Source organism: Penaeus japonicus, unplaced genomic scaffold (genome assembly GCF_977035675.1).
Source record: "Penaeus japonicus unplaced genomic scaffold, GWHDUDI00000001_assembly GWHDUDI00000001, whole genome shotgun sequence".
NCBI classification, from domain to species: domain Eukaryota; kingdom Metazoa; phylum Arthropoda; class Malacostraca; order Decapoda; family Penaeidae; genus Penaeus; species Penaeus japonicus.
Genome location: NW_028234403.1, coordinates 30974184 through 30991683, shown reverse-complemented (window position 1 = coordinate 30991683; position 17500 = coordinate 30974184). Strand labels below are relative to the sequence as shown.

Sequence of the window (17500 nt, the reverse complement as noted above, 5' to 3'; positions counted from 1 at the left end):
GATGGATGGAGGGGGGGAGAGGGGGAGGGAGGAGAGAGGGGGAAGGGAGAGAAAGGGGGGGAGAGAGAGGGGGAGGGGGTAGATAGGGGGAGAGGGAGAGGGAGAGAGAAAGAGAGAGAGAGAGAGGGGGGGGGAGGGCTGGGGAAAGGTTCTGTATGAAAGGAGGAGGATGGGAGGTTGGAAGAGAGGGAAGAGAAGAGTGAAGGGGCGGGGCGGGAAGAAAGAGGAAGGAGGGTAAGGGACCTGGGAGGGAAAAGAAGGGAGGGGAGAAGGCGGGGCTGGAGAGGAGGGGAGAGACAGAGGCAGGGGTAGGATTGTGTGTTTAAGAGAACGTGAAGGATAGGAAAAGGGGGAGGAGGGAGGAGAGATGGTGAGGGGGCGGGGGGAGAAAAGGGCTCTTACGTCCTGGGCCCCTTTTTTATTTTTTATTTTTTGTTGTTTACAAGCTTGTTTTTTTCGAAGTTTCTCTCTCTCTCTCTCTCTCTCTCTCTCTCTCTCTCTCTCTCTCTCTCTCTCTCTCTCTCTCTCTCTCTTTATCTTTCTCTCTCTCTCTCTCTCTCTCTCTCTCTCTCTCTCTCTCTCTCTCTCTTCCATTAGCATTCTTTGCCAGGCTACACGATATACGCAATCTAAATATAAGAAAATCAGAAAGCGAACTTCGAACGACCGTCCTAGGAACAGCGAGCAACCAAAGCTGTTCCACCGAGCGCGCTTCCCCCGACTGACCAAGGAAGAGCAAGAGAATCCGGGACGATGACGTCACCAATCGAATGAACGGCCAAGGGTTTGTTTACAAACATTTGCCTCTGCAAGACAACAACAAGGGGAGAAAGAGGGGGGGAAATCTGCAAACAAGTCTCTACACGAAAGAGACGTTGGAGGAAGCGAGGAAAGAGAAGAGCAAGAGGGAGAAGGATAAAAAATGACGGGTTAGAAAGAGGAACCTAATAAGTCGTAAAAGCGATGATGATCATAATGATGGTGACCCTTATGATAATGACGATATAAATATGCAAGAGCAAACAAATCTAGATTTATCAAATACACAATAAATGCGGTGAAATGCCTTACGTAAATACATATCAAGATTAAACAATATAGAGCGATAAAATCCGTCATACATTTCATTATTCCTGTTTTGCATACATCAGGAGTACGAATAAAAGGGAATAATCACGTCTATTTTTTCGAAATAAGCGCGGACTAATAAAATAATCATCATAATATATATATATATATATATATATATATATATATATATATATATATATATATATATATATATATGTATGTATGTATGTATGTATATTTGCACTCACACTTCTAAGTGATGATCGAAAAAACATTATGCATTAACGCTTCTATTAATCATGCTGATGTATGCATTTGCTGATGCGATGATTTTTTATTTTCATTTTAATAATATTTTTTTATCAGCTTATAATCACGTGATAATGTTATGCTTTGGGTTCTCCTAAAACATTCTAGGATTATGTGAATTCAAGAAAGATATGTAAATACTATGTGTGTGATTTCCCCCTTTTTCTACCCAGTCATGCTAAGCTTATTACTAAATCTACATATCAAGCAGAATGCAATAATTGCAAAACTCATTAATACTAATTTTGCTCCAATTCCTAATGTTAAACATCAAGCAGAAATTTTAATCTATTTTTTTATTTATATTACATTTATATTGGTTGGTCAATCGAGAAGCAAATAAAGCTTTAATGATTATATAAATGGTGATAGTAATGATAATAATACTGATAATTATAATTATAATCATATATATATATATATATATATATATATATATATATATATACATATACATATACATACACACACACACACACATCAGCATGATTAATACCAATAGAAAAGAAACATTAAAGAAAACATTAATCTGCGCCTTCGATGTGTCAAACGTTACACGTGCTGATCATCGCCAACCCCCCTCCCTGCCCCCCACCTTGTCATGATGCAACATGCCAGTGTCAGAGGCCGGCCGCCGTCTCCTCATCTGAATGGCGTTCGCGAAATGGTAATGAAGCTATTAAGTGATATGCTAATGTCGGTTTTATGTTTACGAGATCACGGCCGCGTCGCCGAGCAAGCTTGGCTGACAAACAACAAATCTTAAATGCCGTAATTATGTGCTTTAGCGGTTTGCTCGTTAGCGCTGCTTAAGGTTAGCTGTCGCCATTATGTGTTATTCTTATTGTGGCGTCGACGTTTTGGGGAAGACCTGTCGCTGAAGAAACTCCTAAACGACATCATTTGCATGGAAGATGGAAGTAATGCGATATGTTGTTTCGCCCGGCCAATAGATGTCGTTGTGGACGCCATCCTTTATCAAAGGTTTCGAGGTTCTTTCTTTCTTTTAATATTCAATATTATAAAAAGAAACTCAGACTTATCACCTCGACCACGCTAGTACTCAAGGATCTAATTTTAGTTAAGAATGTCAAACAAGACATCAAAGTTCTTCCGTTTTCGTGCAATCTTGCTTTTTTTCCCTTCTTCTTTGCCGTGAGACACTTTGGAATGAAATCGTTCGGTTGAGTTAGTGCGGTGCTTGGCGTGATGGATAGCGAAGTAAAGTACATAGTGTAAAGTCCGTTTGCTCTGTACTTGTGGCTGTGACCGGAATATAAATGTTTTCGTTTTGATATAAGGGAGTATTGGACTCGGGATCCAAGAGAGCTTATACTATATAGAATATGATAGATTGGGGTTTATGTGTCACATTTCTCATTTCTTTTTTCTTTCTCCCCAAATCCAGGTGGCGCGAATATGTCCCGGCACATTTGGCTTGGGCTTCGGCTTGCGCCATGACATGCACTTTCTTTACCCCAAAGCTTTTCATTCCTTTTTTTCAAAGAGACTGAGAGGAAGCAATAACATCACCTTTGTCTTGTATTATTGATCAATATAGGGATGAAAGAGTGTCGAGGTTATATTACTTTAATAAAAGATAAAGCATAGTCATGTAAACCGTCTGAACGTGATAGATAAGCGAACAACAGACGGCGCATGTTGCCTGGTTAGATATCATATTTATCATCCACGGAATTCAATAAAAAGGCGGGTTTTGTAGATGTATGCATGCGTGTCGGATATTGTTTTAAACGATCAATAAAATGCACTTAAGTCTCACTCTGTCTCTCTCTCTCTCTCTCTCTCATTCTTCTACTCTCTCTCTCTCTCTCTCTCTCTCTCTCTCTCTCTCTCTCTCTCTCTCTCTCTCTCTCTTTCTCTATCTATCTATCTATCTATCTATCTACCTATCTCATCCCCCGGATATTAAACACAAAGATAATCAACATGTTTCCCGCTTCGAGAAGATATTTTTAAACTTAGTATGAAATCTATAATTGTATGTGCATCGGTCGCAGCGGTACACTTATCGGCGGTGTGAATATACCTTCAGAGGTATCGGCATTTCCATCATTATTTTTATATCTGACAATATTCTCTATTGATGTCGTAAATTTCACATGAGATTATCAATTATATCTACTTCTTCCGCAGCCAAAAGAGTGAGTGTGCATATTGTACGCGCATACGCACACAGTGGGGGGGGGGGGGTATGAGGACCAGTATCTGTGTGTGTGTGTGTGTATGAATGTGTGTATGTATGTATGTGTGTGATATTTGTGTAATGCGTGATAATGTGCGTGTGCGTGTGCGTGTGCGTGTGCGTGTGCGTGTGCGTGTGCGTGTGCGTGTGCGTGTGCGTGTGTGTGTGTGATATTTTGTAAATGTGATCTTTAATATAGCCTACCATATCTTGACATTCACACTGATGATTTCCGAATATGGAGAGAGAGAGAGAGAGAGATAGAGAGAGAGAGAAGAAAAGAAAGAAAAGGAGACAGAAGGAGAGAGAGACTGATTCCCCCTCCCTTCCTCCTCTATTCCTCCACCCCTTTTTTCTCCTGAGGGGGGAGGGGGAGGAAGGAGGTTGGCGAAAAATACCCTGATGAGAAATAATTAGTGTCGTAATCCATTATTGTTACGTTAAATCGCTCCGTTCATTATCGTCTCTCCCTGCGTGGGTTTCCGAGCTGTAATGATGATGTATCAAAGGTTTTCACACCGGCGCGACCATTACATCTACCTCGCGACCTGCCTGCATGCGGACCTCCCAAGGGGCATCGGGCGTGCGTGTGTGTGTTCGCTCGTTCGTACGTGTGGCGTTTCGTTTTTGCCTTTCTCGTCTCCCCCTTTCCGTATTTTTATCCCTTGTTCCTTCTCGCCCCCTTCCCTTCCCGTCCTTTCCCTCCCCCTTTATCCCTCCTCCCCCTTCCTCCCGCCCGTTTCCCTCGCTTCCTTTTGCTTACCCCCTTGTCCTCAGCCTCCCTCTCCCACCTCCTTTTTTATGAATCTTAACCAGCTCTGTAGTCTCTCTCTCTCTCTCTCTCTCTCTTACTCTCTCTCTCTCTCTCTCTCTCTCTCTCTCTCTCTCTCTCTCTCTCTCTCTCTCTCTCTCTCTCTCTCTCTCTCTTTCTCTCTCTCTCTCTCTTACTCTCTCTCTCTCCCTCTCACTCTCTCTCTCTCTCATTCCCCCCATCTCTCTCTCTCTCTCTCTCTCCCTCTCTCTCTCTCTCTCTCTCTCTCTCTCTCTCTCTCTCTCTCTCTCTCTCTCTCACTATCTCTCTCTCTCTTTGTTATGCTCTACGAAAATGGGTAATGGCGTATTAAGCTCAGCGTTCTAGTGTCACTTAACATAATAACACTTTATCATCTGTCACATTAAAAGCAGACGTGATTAGGCGTGTACATATGCAAAGGAAACAGAATACCACGGTTAACCTTGTTTCTGACGTCTATGAATGTGTGATGACATTAATGCTAGAAATTATGGAAATGAAAATAAAACCAGTGGTAGAACTTGCTGCATCAATAATTGCTAGAAGCTGCAGCAATGATAAAAAAGAACAAGAGCAATGGTAAACAAAGATTAAGAAGAAAAATAACAAAGCCATTTCTGAGCTCTTGCGGAAGGAAGGAGAAGCCCCAGGTGAAGAGGCAACACAACCTGGCGCAGCTTAACCCGGCTTGATAAAAAGCCAAGCCAGATGGATAGCAGTATTTACAACACACTGAAGCCACCGGCCTTGACCTAAAGTGCCGTAAGTGAGGGGAATTCCGGCGTGATTTTGACCCTGGATGAAAGCGACGACTCCCGCCGGTTGCTCAAGTAGGGGTCTACGTGTGTCTACGGATTATTGGTTGATATTAGTGTTATCATTTTATTCATTTTGCATTCCTTAATTTGATTTTGCTTTGTTTTCCTTTTATTACTACTGGTGATGTTTTTGATCGATATATTTTTCGGTATCATTGTTGTTATTATTATTGCTTTTATTATTATTATATCATCTTTATCATCTTTATGGTGAAGATAATCAATTTCTTTTTAAATCAAGATCTTCCTTTAAGAAACTGATCAACTAATTCAACATAAACAGCAAAAAATAATCACTCTAACATCAAACAATACCGAACGCCCCCTCCTAAAAAAAAAACAAAAAAAAACAGCGGAAGTGCAACCGTCCGCTCTACCGCCGCGCCGCCGCCATCGCCGTCCTCGCGTCCGCCGCCGCCGCGTTCATTACGAGCGGCAGCAGCAATACGTAGGAGCGGCGGCCGCAAAAAGCCTCCAGCGGCAAAGAGATAAGTTATCACCCGCGATGACTTATTATCTTCCTGCCGCGGCGATAAGTCATTGCAAAGGACCAGAAGCGCTTAGGGATTCCGACAGCGAAAGCGCGGATGATGGATGGCTGCTGCATCCGAAGAGAAGAGGAATGGAAAAGGAGGGAGAACGGGGGGGGGGGTATGTGTGCGAGAGAGGGAAAAGGAGGAGAGAGAAAGAGAGGGAGGGAGGGAGGGAGTATCAACCAGGACAGAATGAAGGAAGAGGAAAAGAATGATCGACTTTATCCTCTAAGACTCAGCCGAACCTTACCCACTACCCCACACCCATACCCCCACCCATACCCCCAGGCCAACAGAAGACCCAAACCAGAGTCGAGTGGAATAAGACCAGCCCCAGGGAACGCCGGCCATTGCTGGAGGCAAGGAGGGAATCTTCAAGTCTCCAGTTCCTTGGGCAAGGCGTGTGTGTGATGATGGGTTTATAGGCAACAGTGATGAATAGGATTAGTAATACGAAGGAGAATAGTGCCTGTGTTTATGATGGGGAAAAGAATAGTAATCGTTCTTGTAATTCCTATTATCGTTAATATCTTTTATCACTACTAACATTATTATCACCATTGCCATCGCCATCATCTCAATGGCATCCATAGTAGCAGAACGCTTAACATTAAAACCATTGGCATCAAATTCAAAAATTCAAAGTCCAGTTCCATCAAACTTCTCCCTATAAACTTCTTCGGATAGACTATCCAATATCGCCCAGAACGTCTTCGAAGGTGGCTAAACTTGCTCTGACGTCTTCATCGGAAAAGATGCTCCATATTGCCGCTTGTTTAATTAGTTCACTAATGATGGGTTTAAGATGAGGATGGGAAGGGGTGGGGTGCGCGAGGGACTGGATATAGTGTGTGTGTGTGTGTGTGTGTGTGTGTGTGTGTGTGTGTGTGTGTGTGTGTGTGTGTGTGTGTGTGTGTGTGTGTGTGTGTGTGTGTGTGTGTTTGAGCACCCATATATCTTTGCTAAACAGCGGGAGGTGTTCTTCATTCGGATTTGATCACTGACCATTTAGGATCATACCCTGTACTTTCGATTAGTCTGTAATCATAAAGGTCCCCCCCCCCCCCTCTATATTCCCTTTTGTGGGGGAGGAAAGGGGGGAGGGGGAGGCAAGGGGATTCAGGAGAGGGGAGGGGGGTGGGGGCAGAAGTGAAGGGATGGTGCTTCTATGTAATTGCCGTTCCTCATGTTGGCTTTTCTGTCTCGATGAAGTAGCCGTTTCAGCTGCCTCAAGTCAGGAGTGTGGGATTGCTGTTGGCTGGCCGAGCGAGTCTGTTGATCTCTCATTCCGGTTTTAAGTCTAGCGGCTCCAACTTTTTTTTTTTTTTTTTTTCATTTCATTTTGTTCTCATTCGCAATCAACGCCGGGACAATGTTGGGAAAATAACGCGGATTTAGGCGGTAATACATTTACTGGTTATTGGCCTGTATAAACCGCAAACGAAGCTTTAAAACTTAGCCAAGCGAGGTGAAGCAAAATTGTCCAAGGCGCTTTGGTTGTTTTCTTAAGGCCGACGCAGGAGGGAGGGAGAGAGAGAGAGAGAGAGAGAGAGAGAGAGAGACAGAGAGAGAGAGAGAGAGAGAGAGAAAAGAAAGAGAGAGAGAAGTAGGAAGATGGATTTTTATAAATTAAAAGGGGATGAAAGAAGAAAAAAATGGATCAAAACAGAAAAGAGAGAAAACAGATAGAGGGAAGCAAGGAAAGTTGCTTATCACACAAATGTAATGTAAACTGGCTCGCAATCTCCAACCTGACAAACACTTGGTGGGTTTTCAACGCTCAATTTCCGTTTATCGCCTCAAAGAACCCAAGAGGGGGTTGTGGGTAGGTGGGGGGCATGGGAGAAAGAGAGAGAGGAGTGTGGAGGGGCGAGGGAGAGGGGGTGGGGGGCAGTGGGAATTAGGAGAACGCCATAAAATGCTTGAGTGACCCCTCTCAAGTAGTGTTGACAACCGACACCAAATAATCAATCCTAAAAATAAAAGCGCAAGACATGGCCGCAGACACTCTCACACACACACATATTCTCTCGCTCTTTTGATTGCGTCTCGAACTACTAAGAACGACAGAAGCCTCATGTACCAATTCTATTCTTATATCCACAAAAAAGCAAACGAGAGACAGCGAAAATACTTCATTGCGAATAAGCCACACACGTTGAGCAAAGCAGGAAAGAAAATTTGGCGGGGAAGAGCTAGTTTCGTCCCCCCGATTGCATAGAAAACGGGACGCTGGCATGTGTGAGTGCGAGTGTTGTACAGCATGAAATCGTGCGAATTCAAAATGCACATAAATAAAACTACAATTCAAAGTTTTATCTCGCATTTCGGGTTAATCTCAACGCCATCGCATACAAAGGCTATAATTAATCTCTAGCTCGAGATGAACTACGCCACTTCGTTTATTATGATCTCGATGAAATATCACCTTCATGCGTCTTCCTTTGAATCTTATCGATGTGTCGGCCTGTTTACGAGAGTTCCGGACACATCAGCTAATATCCGCTGGTTTTGTTGCTGTTTTCACTCACTAAATATATATATGTGTGTGCGTATCGAGAGGACAGGAGTGAGATAAGCTGTGAATCATAAGTGAATATCTAGATCAAGAGAATTTAAAACGACACTGGACATTAGTAAAAGGAAAATCAAAAAAATATGAAGAGAGCAAAAGTTAGCATTAAAAACATATTTTATCAAGCTGGTATGCGAGATCTAATCAATACAAACGCAACAGCTAAAACGTATAGCGGAGAAGCAAGCACCGCACCGGATATGATTTTGGAAAACTCACCCGGTTAAAAAAGGGAAAAATAAAAAAAGCGAAAGCAACAACATACATATATATACGCCCTGTTTTGACAATATGAAACGACATTTATAACCCAAAGATGTAAACAAACTTGATTAACATGACGTCAGAGCCCAAATACTACGAAAACCTTAGGTTTTTGATGTAACGGCCAGGGACTTCGCGCAGAAGGGGCCCTGTACTAATCACTGGGAACATTTCATATCAATTTAGGCAACTGCTTCTTTCATTGAACAAGTGGATGGGGATGGGGATGGACATAAACTTGAATAAATGGTAAAATGAAGGACAAATTGGCACGCCTTTATGATGTTAATTATTCGACCTTTTAAATCGATATTTCTTTTAAATATAATAATGATGTTATAACCCTGCTAATTATCTTATCAATAGTGATCATGGTAATAATAGCAACTATATTGGAAATGATATTTTTATTAATCAATAGTATATAATTTCTAGTATACAATACTTTTAATTATCATCAATAATAAGAGGATTTTGATAATAATATCAACACTAACTGACATAAATGAGAATGAGAATGAGAATCGTTGGAAGATCATGGTAATAAGATTAACAATGATTATACAATAATAATGAAAACAGTATTGGTAATGAATAACATCACTATATATAATTATATAATTATCATCGTGATTATCATTTTCAATATTACTATAATTATCTTTTTGTTAGCATTCCTATCATCATTATCGTTGGTGGCATTATCAATTATTGAATTATCATTAATTTGATTATTAAATTAAATGATTATTGAATTAACGATGTCCATAACCATCTAAACAAAAACGATGACAAAATAATATCAAACTGAATAACGACAGAAATAACATTAATAATGATTTAAAGATAATTGCAACTGTATTTGATAAGTAATACTCATAATAACCTCTGACAATTATGATCATAACTGCCAAAGTAACTAGTAAAATTAAGATATATGATGGCAATAGCACATGTACTATTTTAATGAAAATAACATTGATAATGATAACAATCATAATGAAAATAATAATCATAATAATCATAATATCAACATTTGTGATAATGATGATAATCATAATAATGATAGCAAAAATAATAACAATAATAATGATAATAGTAATGATGATAATAATAATTATTATTATCATTATTATTATCATTATAAAGGCAATAATAAGGGTAGTGTTAAAACTTCTACCAATAACAACAATAATCATAATAATAATAACAATGATAGAAAAAAAATATTCATAAACATAATTCTGATTCAAAATGTCAATAACAAAGATAACACAGTATTTACAAATATCTACAGAGTGAACTAAAACATATCAACAAAGATAATAATAATAAAAAAAAAAAACAATACTATTAATGATAATCGTAATAGTATATTTATTACTACTGTATAAAGTAATGATAATGACTTTAATAACTGAAATAATAATAATTGCAATTACGAACGATAATGATAATGATTATCAAAATACTAAAATAGTGATAATGACAATAATGATAATAATAATAATAACAACAAGAACACTGATTATGATAATAATATTAATGATAATAATAGCAATAATGATAATCACTGCTGTAATAGATATATCAATGCTAATAATAATAATAATAATAATAATAATAACAATAATAATAATAACAACAATAACAATAATAATGATATAATAACAATGATGATAATAATAACAACAGCAATCATAATAATGGTAAATTTGACAACAATGATCATGATATAAATGATAATAGTAATATAATGTTGATATTGTCACACCTGTTATTACTTTTTCCATTAACATTACTATCATTATCATCATTACCATTATTATCATAATTACCATAACCATAATCATTAGTCATTACTATAAATATATCATTATTATTTCTATAATCATCTATAACTATTGTTGTCTATATAGATATTTGAGTAAATCATTATATTAATACCAATTTTTACTGCTTTCGGTAGCATTATCCAATTATACTTAAATGGCATTAGTAGCAATCATTATAGCATAATGATACTAAAAGTAGTAATGAAAATTATAAAAAATATATAATAGTGATAATAATATCAATAGTAAAACAATGATAACGATACAGACAATAATGACATTATGAAAATAATGATAATAATAACAATAATAACAATAATCAAAACGATGATTATAATAATGGTAATGATAGTAATAATAATAATGATAATAATCATAATAACAATAATAATAATAGTAGTATTAGTAGTAATATAAGTAGTAGTAATAATAATAATAATAATAATGATGATAATAATAATAACAATAATAATAATCCTAACGATGACAACAATAATGATTGAAACAATGGTAATAATGTTATTAATAATAGTATTAATAATAACAATGATAATAATGATAATAATTTTTATTATCATAATAAATATGATAATAAGGGATAATAGTAATAATAATGAAGATAATGATAATAAAAACTATAAGAAAAATAATAACTGATAATGATGATGATAATAATAATAATAATAATAATAATAATAATAATAATAATAATAATAATAATAATAACAATAATAATAATAATAATAATAACAATAATAATAATAATAATAATAATAATAATGATAATAATAATGATAATAATAATAATAATAATATTGATAATAATAACAATAATTATGATAGTAATAGTAATAATGATAATGATAATAATAATAATTACAGACCTTAAATAGTAGTAATATTGATGATATCAACAATAATAACACGGCAATATATGTTTTTCATTCACCATTTTGTTTTGTCACTATTTTCATTATTTCATTACTATCCTTACATACATGAATTATATTTAAATATTCCATATTCATATATTAACTTATTTGTCATAGACTTTAATCTATAGTAAATGATATACTTCACATTTATTTATTTTAGGCACGCTATGCTTGGCGCCATAGCGTGTAAAGGACAGATTAAAATTCAATAAGAAAATGATGCTTATACTTTTCGTTATCTTTATTCTGAGAATCTTATATTATGATCTTTATCTTTATTGTTGTTAGTAATACAACCATTATAACCAACATAGCCTTTAACAATTAAAATTGTTACTACAATTTTTACCACATATACCAAATCAGTTCTATAATTTTAGGTATAAATCTAATTACACGTAATACAAGCTAAACTGTCCCTTATTCTTATCAAGAACAGTTTTTTTCAATCATATGGAAATTGGTATTCTGTTTAACCTTTTCCTTGCCTTCTGGGCGAGATTAAGGAATTGATCAGTCGTTCCCCGTTTGTATCATTAATATTCAATATTTTGAGTCAACGTGACTATTTTCTGATTCGTATAATATATATATATATATATATATATATATATATATATATATATATATATATATATACATATATATATATATATACATATATATATTTTTTTCTATGGATATATAATAAGGAAATCCAGAATTAATCATATAGCAATACAAAATATAAATGCAAAAAAGTAACTCGTTCTAATCGGAGAAATGATCAGTAAACGGATTCCAAATCGGAAAGAGAAAAGGGATGGAGGTAGGAAGAAGAATGACAAAAAAAACGAAAATGATTAAGCCTGAGGCCCCGACGAAAAGCAATAAGTATAGACACTGCATCGAATAACGCGCTTAAGCTTTCATTCAAAACAAGAGTAACTGCGTCCTCCGCGGCCATTCAACGCACTAAGAAAGATGGACTCATATATAACTACCAAGTCGACACGCAAATGGTATACTTTGTGGACATTTATACCCCTCCTTTCCCTTCCCCTTCCTCCTCCCTTCAGCCTTCCGTCTCTCCCACTTCCTTCCCTCCCTGAGGCCCTGACACCACTGCTCTAACACAGCACCACTTGCGCCACAACCAGCCAAGTTCCTCCTGTGCCTTCCCAGCGTCCAACTCCACCACTTGCACCACGCTTAACCCTCCAAATCCCTTCCCTCTTTCCTCCCTTCCTCTCCCCCTTGCCCGCCCTGCTTTCCTCTGTCCCTTTCTCTCTATCCCTCTTCCCCTAGGAATCGAGAGGATAGGTCTCAAGGGGACACTTAAGAGGAGACTCCTTCGAGCCGTCACAACATTCGCGGATCGTCGTAACTTCGGCGTCAATCTCGGCGTTGTTCCAAGGAGGGGGGCAGAGGGAGGGGGAAGGGGGGACAGGGGGAGGGAGTAGGTGTCGACGGAGACAACAAATGCGATGTCAAGTGCCTGACCGGAGGGCACTGTCGTAATGACACTCGCACAACGAAGGTTTCCGGGGTTGGGTCGCAAGAACTTAATGGCTTGTTCGGGTGTCATTCTGAAGGTGGTTATCCTTGGTATTTTTATTTCATTTCTGTATAATTGTTTTCGTCTTTTCTATTCTCTATCTTGGCTGCCTCTTCCTTGTGATATTTACCGTTTATTCTTAAAGTGCCACGGTAATGTCCTTTAACGATGACCCGGTCGACTTTCTGACTAGAATCTATTTATCTAGTTCAAAGCTTGACTAGATCAAATCTGCTCACTCGCACAGGGAGCATCATTGAGACACACTTCAAAATGATACATGACTAAGAATTCTTTTGTTCTAGAAACAGATCTTAACGTCAGGTGGCGTTTATTCAGCGATACACAGAGAATGGTAGAGAGGAGAGATATGGGCCGGAGATATATATATGTATATACATGTATATATATATATATATATATATATATATATATATATATATATATATATATATATATATATACAGATATATATATATATGTATATATATATATATATATATATATATATATATATATATATATATAGAGAGAGAGAGAGAGAGAGAGAGAGAGAGAGAGAGAGAGAGAGAGAGAGAGATGGTCTCTGAATAATCAAGAAGTCCCACACAAGAACAAGAGAAGTATAAATAGCATGATCAGAGCATGGCGAGACTTGAGGGTTTTGGATGTCACACTTCGACCTCTGATGTGCACCGAAACGCCGGGGAACAGCAGGTGGCTCTTCCCTGTCGCGCAAGGTGAGCGGGTAATCTTCACAGAGCCGCGCCTTCCTCACCTAAGGACCTCCTCCCAAGCGCACGCGGGGAATCCGCTTCTCTTAAGCTCTCTTCGGCGCTTCTTTGTCCACCAGACAGTCGCAATGCCAATAATAAAATGTGGGCCAAATTCTTTGAACCCAATGAAAAAAAAACAATGCATATAAATCACAATGTGAATAATTCACATGAGCAAGAACAAAGCGTCCTCCTCTGACACCGATAAAAACAAAAACAAAATAACAAAAAGAAGATCAGCCGGGAGGTGAAGATCCTCTGTGCAAAACCCCACAACGTCAACACACACCAAGGTCTTTGCCGTGTCTGTCCCACCACTTATACAACAGCTAAACCGGCATCGATACGTCCCAACCTTAACGTCTTAATCACTCGCCGCACCAAGAACCCAACCAGCGGGATATATACTCATCACCTGGGTTATCAAGGCCATCGGAAGGCAAAACTGCATGCAATTTCTGCTCTCTTTTGAACACACTTATTCGACTCTTCCTCCTCCTTTTTTTACCTCTTTAGCAAAGGTCGTCCAGTTAGATCATTACCAATGCTTTCTTGGTGTACATTCTGGAGTTCGGATTCGTAGCCTGGAGGCCTGTCACTACCATGTTTGGACAACCTGAACGAAGGTTAATGCACGGTCCAGTTTTCTTATGCAATTTCTTGTTGTTGTTGTTGTTTTTTTTTTCCTTAACGAATCTGCACACGATGATTAATTACTTAATTCGCTCTGACAAAACAAAACTGCCTACAAACGTAAACACACGTAACAATATGCCAAGAGTGCATACTTAAATTTAGATCTTCTGATATACTTCCCTTCGTGCCAATTTCTACGCTGTCACCGACTAAATTTAGTCCTACTCTAATAACGTGATAGCGGTTGTAATACTGAGGAACAGACACCGACTTCGGCGAGAAGGTGATTGGTGTTTCGCTTTCCATTCTTCTTTGTTTCCCATTCTCTTCCCGGCGAATAAAATGCTGATGACACTAATTCATCGTTGTGGACAAAAATAGACAGCCCTTTTATTCTTTGATGTAGTAATAAAAAGAGTTATCATTATATGTTATTATTATCATTATCATTATCATTATTATTATTATATATATATATATATATATATATATATATATATATATATATATATATATATATATATGCGTGTGTGTGTACAGCATATATATATATATATATATATATATATATATATATATATATATATATATATATATATATATATATATATATATTATATACACAGACATATATACACATAATACACACACACACATATATATGTGTGTATATATATATATATATATATATATATGTATATATATATATATATTTACACATATATATATAAATACAAATTTACCTCCCTGACTGAGACTCGATCCCGAGTTGTCAGAGTGACAATCCCGGCTTCTAACCAATAGACCATGCGACCCACTAAAAGAATTGTCTAACTAGATGCCGTACATCCATCTGCTCTTAGCAGAGCAGTGATATATATATATATATGTGTGTGTGTGTGTGTGTGTGTGTGTGTGTGTGTGTGTGTGTGTGTGTGTGTGTGTGTGTGTGTGTGTGTGTGTGTGTGTGTGTGTGTGTATATATATATATATATATATATATATATATATATATATATATATATATATAAATTAATAGATAGATAGATAGATAGATAGATAGATAGATATACATATATATATATATACATGCAACACATATACATACATATATATATATATATATATATATATATATATATATATATATATATATATATATTAATAGATAGATAAAAAGATTTATATATATACATATACATATACATATACATATATATCATATACATGCAACACATATACATATATATATATACATATATATATATATATATATATATATATATATATATATATATATATATATATATATATATATATATATATAAGTGCAACATGTGTATGTATGTGTGTGTGTGTGTGTATATGTATATGTATATATATATATATATACATAAAAATATATATGCATATATATATATATATATATATATATATATAATACATATATATAAATATATATACATATACATACATACATATATATATATATATATATATATTATATATATATATATATATATATAATATATATATATATATTATATATATATATATATATATATATATATATATATATATATATATATTTACGTATATACTACGGAAACATAAGGAGAGCTTTTACTTCTGCAGTAATTGGGAACACCAGTGCCTGAAAGTAATCCATTACAGGCCTCGCCATTACAACAGCTGGCACATAGAGGACTGACTCTTGGGCGAATAAGTGACCTTGCCAAGGCGCGTGTGGCAGTACCGTGCCTCAGTGCCTGGGGCTGTGTGCGCTGCATTGCCACCTCGAGTAGTTAGTTACTCCCGTCCGACAAGGTCAAAACACAGGGCTGCATACCACTGCTCCCTCTGACGCGGCCACTGCGTGATGAGGTGCTTCGCCAACGGTTGGTTTATAATTATTCACAACATCGTCTATGATGAAATAAAACAGGGGCTCCTCTGTGGCGCGTGGAACAAGGGAGCGACTGTGCTCGCGGCGGCCGAAAGCACACCGCGCCGCCAAACCCAACGTTACGTTAATAAGGAAATGATGACTTACCCGTCTTTTGCCTCGGCAGCTCGGTCACGCTGTCGGCGGTTCTTGAACCAGTTGGACACTTGTGTCGTGGTGAGGCCTGTCGCCTCGGCCAGCTCCCGTTTCTCCCGCGGCGAAGGATACGGGTTGTGCGCGTACCACTCCCGTAAAACGTTCCGCGATTTCTCCTTGAAGCAGTAGGATGTTTCTTCGCCGTCCCAGATCGTGCGCGGGAGAGGGAACTTGCGCCGCACGCGGTACTTGCCCACGGCACCCAGCGGCCGCCCGCGGAGCTTCTCTGCTTCGATATAGTGCGCCTTCAACCACAGCTGCTGGAGCTTTCCGTGGTTCTGCGGTGAGAAATTGTGCGACTCGAGAATTCGGTAAAGGTCCTTGAAGTTGCCACGGTGGAAGGCCACCAGAGCCTTGGCTTTGAGGACGGATTCATTCTTGTGTAAGTGTTCGCACGCAGGCAGCGACCAGAGGAATCTACCTAGCCTTTCGATGTTGCCGCTCTGTTGCAAGACTTCGCAGACGCATGCAACCTGCTCTTGCGTGAAGCCGAAGGAGGGCAGCATGGCACCGGGTGGGGAGAGCGAGGACTGCGGCGGCAGCGTCGGCGGTGCCAGGTGTGGGGCGCCTGGGTGTCCAACCGCCTCGCTCATAGACCCCACTATCATAATATAATCCGCCACGGTACTAATGTTTACAACTCCCACTACACCCACCCCAGCAGATCAACTAAGGCTCGTTGCGATCACTACACAGCCAAGTCACCCGCTCAGCACACGGCGGCGCACGTCCTGTCTTCACTAGGGGATCACCCAAACTATACTACAAGGCAAACCAAAGCTCACGTTTCCATCCTTCGATACTGCAGGGGACGGATCATGTTTGGCCCCGCCCACCGACTCGAAAAGCCGCGCGGGATTGGCCGCTCATAAGTACTTATCGTGAACGCACCCAATGGGGGCGGGGCGAGGCGGGGCCAGCGGGTGAGTCCTCTCGCGGCCGGCCAATAACCACTCACAGTGGCGCGGAGGGCCGGGCCGCGTTAACATAAGAAGATGGATGATATACTGCACACTGTCGGTATTCCTAATCATCACACTTATTCATTAAACGATAAATAGACCAAGGGAAACATTTGTCAGCGTGCGCACGGCCACCCCACCTTCGCCCA

The 17500-nt window shown here is 38.3% G+C and overlaps 1 protein-coding gene across 2 annotated transcripts in view; it reads right to left on the bottom strand.

The window, feature by feature from the left end:
* Positions 1-17149, bottom strand: part of LOC122251596 (homeobox protein six1) — an 86739-nt gene extending 69590 nt beyond the window's left edge. Inside the window, exon 1 of one of the 2 annotated variants that reach the window (XM_086539017.1) lies at positions 16342-17149. In XM_086539017.1, the coding sequence (XP_086395143.1) occupies positions 16342-16997 (656 nt within the window). In that variant the 5' untranslated portion in view covers positions 16998-17149. Of the gene's footprint in view, positions 1-16337 lie in introns of those variants that run through there. The other variant, XM_086539020.1, reaches the window with a different exon arrangement.
* Between the last annotated feature and the right edge of the window lie 351 nt (positions 17150-17500).